Source organism: Pagrus major, chromosome 16 (assembly GCF_040436345.1).
Source record: "Pagrus major chromosome 16, Pma_NU_1.0".
NCBI classification, from domain to species: Eukaryota; Metazoa; Chordata; class Actinopteri; order Spariformes; family Sparidae; genus Pagrus; species Pagrus major.
Window position 1 is genome coordinate 1,594,238 of NC_133230.1, and position 8,959 is coordinate 1,603,196.

The window sequence follows — 8,959 nt, forward strand, 5'->3', positions numbered from 1 at the left end:
CCATCTGCTGTTGTGTGGCGTCGGTATGTGCACACACTAACACACACACACACACACACACACTAACACACACACACACACACTAACACACACACACACACACACACACTGACTTTTTACCCACTCGTACTGAACTACAGTCGTGTTCTCGTGCACATCACAGCTCTGCATGTCGGTAAATATCCCGGGTCTACTTCTTACGGACGCGCACACACACACTTGAACACACACACACACACACACACACACACACACACTTAAACACACACGCCACCAGAAATTTCAGGCAATTTGCTTTCATCTTTGGGTCATTCCTACAAGCCCAAACGTCCCTTTTTAAAAGCGAGCGCTCCTCTTCTCCTCTAAGTGCGTCGCACAAAGGGCCCATTTCAAAGGCAAATTCCACTTAGATTCACAAGTGCTGTGTATACTCTGGTACTCCAGGCAGAAATTCATCAAAGCTTAATGTTCCCTTCACAGAAAATCACTTAGCGCACAAGCTAGCAGCCTGTGTGAGTGTGTGTGTGCGTTTCCATGTTGTGTGATAGCAGTTTAAAGGGGCAGGCAGTCACCGCGGCGCTGCTCACCGTCGGCCCGACGTGCCTTTTGTTGTTTTTTTTATGTTCAGCTTCATTAAAACAAAAAGGTTTGTTTGAAGAGACAAACAGGAGCTTTTATAGAAGCTAACAGGAGGCTGAAGCTGCTGCGGTGGTTCAGTTTGCATTGAGAGCAGCTGAAGGAAGGTCCAGGTGATGGCGCTGATTTAAAGCTGATATATGCAACTTCTTGAAACTGAAAAAATGAGTCCGTGACTTATAAACATAATTTGATTAATTACGCAGATACTTTGAAGACCTGCCGGGTCGCCACAGGGAAAAGTTGGGATTTAATGTTTCTGCAAACCACCGATATGTTCGACTTTGGATGTTTCGATTGGGTTGATGGTGGTTTGACACCGAGACGGCTGCTGCCTTTGGCCAAGCATGAAACCACCGGATATATTTAACGAGAACCAGCTATGTAAAGCCAAAACATGATCTTCTCCGAACCCCAACCAAGTGGTTTTTGTGCCTAAACCTAACGAGACCATGATGCAAAATGAACAACTCACTTTTTTACATATCTGTGGTTTGCAGAACCAACATTTATTCAATCAGTTAGAAAATATATTTTAAGTCATCAAAAAGGTGTGATCAGACCAAGATAAAGACACGTTATGTCCACGCACGTTAAAAATGATTAACCTTGATGGATCATTTTTCTCCTCATCCTGAAGTTTGGATCCACGAGGAGGAAGGAGAACATGGACTTCCCTTCAGCACTTAACTTCAGAATAAAGACTACGTCTCATGAGCTGAGGACAAAAGGACTGGCCGTTCTAACCTTCTTGTTTTAAATAAAGGGGGAAAAGCCAAAGACGATCCAAAAAACTAACCAAGAAGAGACGAGATAAAGAAAGAGTGTACTTCAACTAGCACATAAACCACCCGAGGCTGACGGCAACAAATGATCAGAAACAAAACAATTTAAGGACTTTTCCTGTTCAGTAGAAGAAAAACGTGGAAAGGGAGTTAATCTGAAATGAATCATCGCTCTCTGGTTCCTAAAAACAAACCCCGTCCTCCATCCTACCTTTGACGGAGGTGTTGGGCGGCGGTCCCTCCATGCGCAGGTTCCACGGCGGGTCACCCTGGTTGGCGAAGTCTCTCATCTTCAGGTAGCTGATGGTGAGCCGGATGATGGAGGCCTTGTCCAGCTGGCTGGTGATGGCGCCCGGCAGCGGCAGCATCTTGGCCAGTTCGTAAAACTCAAAGTTCTCCTTTCCCCGCCGCGACCGCGCCGCGTCCCGCGACTTCTCCTTCCTCAGAGCCTGCAGCCTGGACAGACGGACGGAGAAGAAACAACACAGTGTGAGACTTGAGGGACTGAGGGTGACGGACATGATGTGCAGGATGTGATTTATAGTGGACGTCCTTTTGGACCTCGTGTGTCAGTCGAGCAAGAAACTTTAAGTCAGATCAAAGAATGAACATAACACACCAACATCTCTAGAGCGTAAAAGTCATATCGTGCTGAAAAGCATAAATGAAACGCAGTAAAAACCAAAACCTCCTGACTTTCAATCCCCAGCTGTGTTCTCTCTGGGAAATCAAACCTCCTTCTCAAAAACTCATGACTTCTTCCTTTTCCTTGTAGCATTTGTTACCATGGCAGCTCAATCAGCTGTGTAACAACACTGTGACATCACTCCGTCCAAGTTTCTGCAAAACATGCGTGTTAATCCTCCTCAGGAGGAGGCTGATGAAGTACCAGAGTCATGCAACGTAGTTCAGTCACACTTTTTTTGAGTTTTGCAAAACTCTTGCACAGCTGATCGACGGATGCATTCAAGACCGAGGGCTGACCCAATCAGAACAAATACACTCACTTTGCAATCAGGACGATCGAATGACAACCAGGAAATGATGAAGATTGGAGCAGCTGCTGAAGAGACCTTGTTCTACATTACTCATATTAAAATATATTTCTGTACATGCTCAACATTAACATCTCTTCTCTCAGGTTGAGTCCTCCTGAAAGGGGGATTTCTTTCTCTAAACTGAGGGTTTATTTGTATAGTTTGTTAGCAGTATGAGTCTATTAAGAGACAAAGACATCAGCCACTTTTATCCACGTGGAGCAGAAACGCTCTGTTGCAAGAACGTTCTTCTTCTGCGTTTGTGCTTGTATCACGTGCATGCATCTGGCTTTTACGCGTGCAGGTTTTGAGATTAATTTAACACCACAGAGGATCAATGTCTCGCTCGTCATCAGCGTTTTGCAACATCTTCCTCTTCAAACACTCAGATTTTGAGACAACAGTCTTTTACTTGTGAACTTCATGAAGCTCCAAGGACGGGAACAAGATGAATCAGACTTCTTCTGGCACAAAACAAGATGATAATTCACCTGATGACATCACCTGATGACATCACCTGATGACATCACCTGATGACATCACCTGATTTCCTGTTCCGCTCACAAACTACAACAGAAGTTGAGACAAACTGCACCAGCAGACGTCACCTTCCTCCTTCGACCGTGTCACCTCATTTCTAAACTAAGTACCTGACGATCTGCTTCTCCGTCTCTTTATTTCATTACTTCCTGTTTCCCTCCATCCTCTCCATCACTTTCCACTCTATTACTTTATATCAAAGAGCGGCTCTGTTTGTTCTCCCTCTCTCTCTCTCTTTCACCCTTCAACAACAACAGTGACGACCATACTTTCCCGCGGCCTCTCATCATCATCGGACGCCGTTATGAATTAACTCGGCAATAAATCAGCTGCTTAAAACCTCTGTGGGCTTCCTGCCGGCCGCGCACACGCACACACACACACACACACACACACACACACACACACACACACACACACACACACACACACACACACAAAGACAGGTGATTAATTTGTGCAGGAGAGAGAGAGAAAGTGTTGCAGGGATAAAAGGGGGGAGAGAGGGATGAGATGGAGGGATCGCGGACAAACACTTTAGAGGAGGAGGAGTTGTTTCGGGCTACAGATGAAAAATGGCTGTCAGCTGGCGAAGAATATCATTTTCATACTGTGTGTCATTTATTTATCACGGAGAACAAACATAATGAAGAGGAGAGGAGACGAGGAGAGGAGAGGAGGAGAGAGGAGACAAGGAGAGGAGAGGAGGAGAGAAGAGGAGAGGAAACAAGAAGAGAGGAGAGGAGAGGAAACAAGAGGAGAGGAAACAAGGAGAGGAGGAGAGAGGAGATGAGAAGAGGAGAGGAAACAAGAAGAGAGGAGAGGAGAGGAAACAAGAGGAGAGGAAACAAGGAGAGGAGGAGAGAGGAGATGAGAAGAGGAGAGGAAACAAGAAGAGAGGAGAGGAGAGGAAACAAGAGGAGAGGAAACAAGAGGAGAGGAGAGGAGGAGAGAGTAGACAAGGAGAGGAGATGAGGAGAGGATGTTTCTATTCATGTAAAGCACTTCAAGATAAAACGACATCAGCAATCAACAAACAAACGAGCTAACAAGCTAGCGTGTGAGGTTTAGCCAGCTCACCAATAAAGTCTCTTTGTGTTTCAGTAGTTCATCAAAAACTGTCTTCTCTTCCTCACAAACGTCCACCAGATCATCTCAATAACATGTTTAGTCCAAAACACAATATTCAATCAATAAATGGCAAAAAAAACTGCGACTGCAGAAGCTTTTCATGCAGATATGAGCTCGTATGCCCGTCCTAGAGCCTGCAACAGCCACTGTGTGATCATGTGACCCACTCTCTCTTGTTTGTCCAGGATTTACAGCTTATATCAGTTTCAAGAGCAGCTGTTTAATGTAAGTTTCTGTGTTTCAAACAAGCCCAAAGCCACGGCTGAACTCCAGATGGGTCAACAGCAGCCATCGATCCAAAACGATTCTGACACGTGTTTTGGAAATATGTTTGTTTCTATGAGCAGAGTGTTTTTTACACAAGTCAAACGGTCTCTACAGTGGCATATTTGCCTATTGTGATGACATTTCCTGGCTCATCTTAAAATGCTTCATATCCCTGAAATCTGTGGAAGTCAGTAAACTATGACGACTGATGAAGTCATAAAAAATCAGCCTGCTTCTCTTCTCCTCTGGTGTCACCATCACACGTTTCTACCACACGAAACTTCACGTAATGACGTCATAAAGAGCTACAACATCATTACTGTCTGCAAAAGGAGTGAATGCTCTCGGTCTTATTTACACTTCAGATCGACGTGAACAGGATTATGTCAACAACAATCTGCCGCCCGGAGGAGGTCCATCTCAAGATCTTTCTTCTCAAACAAAAAGGTGAAAACAAAACAATTTCAGTTTCCAGTTTTTGAAATTCATTTTTGATTCCAGCCCTCATCGGACAGCAGGAGGAACTTTCATATCTGAAATTTTGACCCACAGGAAAATAAGGCAGCTGAAGACTTTTGATTAAAAAAAAAACACGTTAGGTATTTACTCGTGTGTGTGTGTGTGTGTGTGTGTGTGTGTGTGTGTGTGCAGTGATGGCTGCTGGGAGATGACGGGCAGCCGGGATTTATTTGTTTCGCAAACTTGGGAAGGGTTATGTTGATGGACGACAAATATGTCTTCATGTCTGCCTGCTGTGTGTGTGTGTGTGTGTGTGTGTGTTTGTGTGTGTGTGTGTGTGTGTGTGTGTGTGTGTGTGTGTGTGTGTGTGTGTGTGTGTGTGTGTGTGTGTGTGTGTGTGTGTGTGTGTGTGTGTGTGTGTGTGTGTGTGTGTGTGTAAGTGGACAGGGAGGTGTGTTTGACCTTGACTCAAACAGACATATTTATCATGTACCGGCTGAGTAGGTAAATGCAACACTTGTTGTGTATGTGTGTGTGTCGGTGTGTGTGTGTGTGTGTGTGTGTGTGTGTGTGTGTGTCAGTGTTTGGGTCTTATAAACATGAAATGAAACCGTGTCGTAAAGTTCAGCCGGGTGACTTGATGGTGTTTTAAAGAGCTTGTCACGGCAGACGACGGTGTGTGTGTGTGTGTGTGTGTGTGTGTGTGTGTGTGTGTGTGTCTGCATGTGCGTATCATGTCGTAAAGTTCAGCGAGGTGGGTCGATGGCTTTTTAAAGAGCTTGTCAGCTGAAAGGAAAAAGATATGTGTGTGTCTTTATGTGCGTGTGTGAGACTGCTCGAGGCGTGTGGAGGCAGAGAGCATGCTGGGAAGGTCGAGGGTGGTCGAGGGTTTAACGTCCGGGTCATGTGACGGGACGGGATTTATACCGTCTGAGCTCCTCACAGACACACTGAGCTTTAATTTGGCGGGGCCAGTTTTTATTTTTCTGTCCAGACGCGTTACTGTCACACTTTGTTTCTTGTTCTTGACGTCCGTCTGCTCACACAGCAGCTGTCACACCTGTATCTACAGGCCTGTACCTGTATCCACCATCATTACCATCAGGCTGAAAAACAAAGCTTCCTGTAGTTCAGTGATCCAACACACTGACGCTGCTTCACCCTCGTTTCCACCACAGATCTCCACAACAGCCAACAACTACGCAGTCAGCACAGTCAGAAGCTTTCAAGGAACGATGAGGTTTAATCAGCAGCTAATGATTCGAGTCATCGACAGTCCTGGAGAGAGATCAGGAGATCAGGAGGCCTTCGAACGACATACGAGTACTTCAGCCTCCTGGATGCAGTGCGGACGAGCATCAGCAGCCGGTGTCCCGACTGTCCGTCTATTTTCATTCCCGTCGCTCAGATTAAATGTGTGTCAGCAACAAAATCACCAGAATAAATGTTAGCCGAGTACGTTTCTGCAAAACCACAGAGAAGTTCAAGTTCAGGTTGAATTTTCTGTTTCTCTCTCGTCACAACGCTGCGCTGATGCTCTGGTTAGGTTCAGGTACAAAAACCACCTGGTTAGGGTTAGAAAACATTGCAGACACAAACGTTATATCCTGGAGTCTGGAGTTAGTTATTCAGTTCTGTCTCGTTTTACTACAAACACCTAAATACCTCCAGCAGAGAAACATCTGAACATGACATCATAACATGTGTTTTTACTGTTTAAAACACAGAAACATCAGAAGAAAGTCTGTCTGACAAACTCCCCCTCATCTTTTATTTTACAGTTTTGTACAAACTTCCGAAAAATCATCTTTTTTAACAGCCAGTAATCCACCTCAGAGTAACGGCTCTGCTGATTTTCTGTCAGCTGTTCGACGCCCTGACAGAAGCTGAATCTCTCACAAAACACAAATTATAATCTTCTACAGCAGCGAACTGAACGTCTCCTGAAACACTGTTACAATCCTCAGAGACCTGAAGCCTTTCTTCTTTCATTTTGTTTCAACAGAAGTCCATTTATATTTCAGAATAAAACTCTGGGCTTAATTTTTCTTCTGTCCAGATATCAGAGTATCTGTTTACACGATCAGCTCATCCATCCGCAGAGGCCAAACTGAGAGGAGGAATATTTAAAAAAATAAATAAAATCCATGCAGCAGCGTCGGCGATGAGATAACCAGAAACACGGCGAGCAATATGAAGAGAGAGATGAAGGCGGGAGATAAACGTCGGAGGGACGCAGCGCGGTGGCCGACGGGGGAAATCTGGGGAGGTTTGAGGTCCTGACCGCTGATAGCCATCGCACGCACACACACACACACACACACACACACACACACACACACTCACACACACACTTTACAATCAGTGGAGTTTGAGGCCGTTAACAGCTGATAGAAATCTCTCTTCGCACACACAGACTGGAAACTTAAACAAAAGCTGCACGGACGTGAATCATCTGGTTAAAACGTGTTAATAAGAGAAAACAACGAAGAGGAAGAAAGAAAATTTGATGATGTTAAGTGAGAGATATTCAGAAAGAGAGAGAGAGAGAGAGAGAGAGAGAGAGAGAGAGAGAGAGAGAGAGAGAGAGAGAGAGAGAGGGGAAGTGTTAATTTCAGAACAGATTCAATTAAAAAACGTCTTTAACTTCAAAATCAGTCCGAACAGGCCAGAATCCTCTGAGGGCGACAGATCTGGTCCTTCGAGGCTCCAGAAGAAGTGTTTCGTCTAACGTGTCCGTATAGTTCAGCATTTTTTTGATCATCTGCGTCTGATATGTTAAACTTCAGTAACTTCAGCTGATGCTGCAGCCTCACTCTGTCTGTAGGTCGACCGATACAGATGCTGATTATTAGAAATCAAAGAGGCTGAAAAACGATATTTGGGACCGATATTCATTTGCAGTAAACGTGAATATTGGTCGCAAGTACAATTTACTCGAGTCCTGTTCTGAAGTCTTTGCTTGAGGAGTTTAAGTTTCTCGGGGACAGTCGTGGTAAAGACGGTCTCAGGATCCTCCAGGAGGATCTAGAGAGCGTTGCTGTGGAGAAGGACGTCTGGTATATCCTTCTACGCCTGCTGACTCTGCGACCCGACCCGGATAAGAGGAAAAAAATGGATGTTGTTAAGTAAAATTTCGAGGAACTTCGAGTATCTCCATTTTCTGCTACTTTAAACTTCCTCTCCTCTACATTTATTGATACATTCAGATCATTTTATTGTTTATAGGCTGTGATTGTGACGGGACATTGTGTGAGAGGAAGCTGCTTCAGATTTTAAATTAGTTTAACTTTATCGGCAACCGGACAGAAAAATCACAGATACGATACTCTGAAAATGCTGAATATCATCCCTGTTACATGCCACGAGTCGTAGGGTACGATAAAGACGAGGAGGAGGAGAGAAGACAGGAGCGAGGGAGGAGGAGGAAGAGGAGAGAAGACAGGAGCGAGGGATGGAGGAGGAGGAGAGAAGACAGGAGCGAGGGAGGAGGAGGAAGAGGAGAGAAGACAGGAGCGAGGGAGGAGGAGGAGGAGAAGAGAAGACAGGAGCGAGGGAGGAGGAGGAGGAGGAGGAGGAAGAGGAGAGAAGACAGGAGCGAGGGAGGAGGAGGAGGAGGAGGAGGAAGAGGAGAGAAGACAGGAGCGAGGGAGGAGGAGGAGGAGGAGGAGGAGGAGGAGGAGAGAAGACAGGAGCGAGGGAGGAGGAGGAGGATGGGAGGAGGAGAGGAGAGCTCTCTCTCTCCCCCATCTTTCAATTCAGCCAATCAGGTGACCCACAGCCGAGGTTCCACCCCGTCAACTCCGGGTAGGACGAGAACACACACACACACACACCCACACACACACACACACACACACGAACACACGAACACACGAACACACGAACACACACACACACACACACACACACACACACACACGAACACACACACACACACACACACACACACACACTCTGTCTCTCAGACAAAAGGCCCTTCAGGAGGAGGGTAATTGCTTCCATGGCGATGGGAAAGGAAGGCAGAGAACAAGTGTCACTTTGGATTAAGCCCCGCCTGCTGACATCGCCATGGCGATGACACCGCCGCTCGCTACGAGTGTG

The 8,959-nt window shown here is 45.8% G+C and overlaps 1 protein-coding gene across 1 annotated transcript in view; it reads right to left on the reverse strand.

Moving 5' to 3' along the window:
* The window catches only part of npas3 (neuronal PAS domain protein 3), a 263,350-nt gene that overhangs the window by 144,229 nt on the left and 110,162 nt on the right, over positions 1-8,959 (reverse strand). Inside the window, exon 3 of the mRNA XM_073483920.1 lies at positions 1,633-1,877. Coding sequence (XP_073340021.1) covers positions 1,633-1,877 — 245 coding nt within the window. The remainder of the gene's footprint in view (positions 1-1,632; positions 1,878-8,959) is intronic.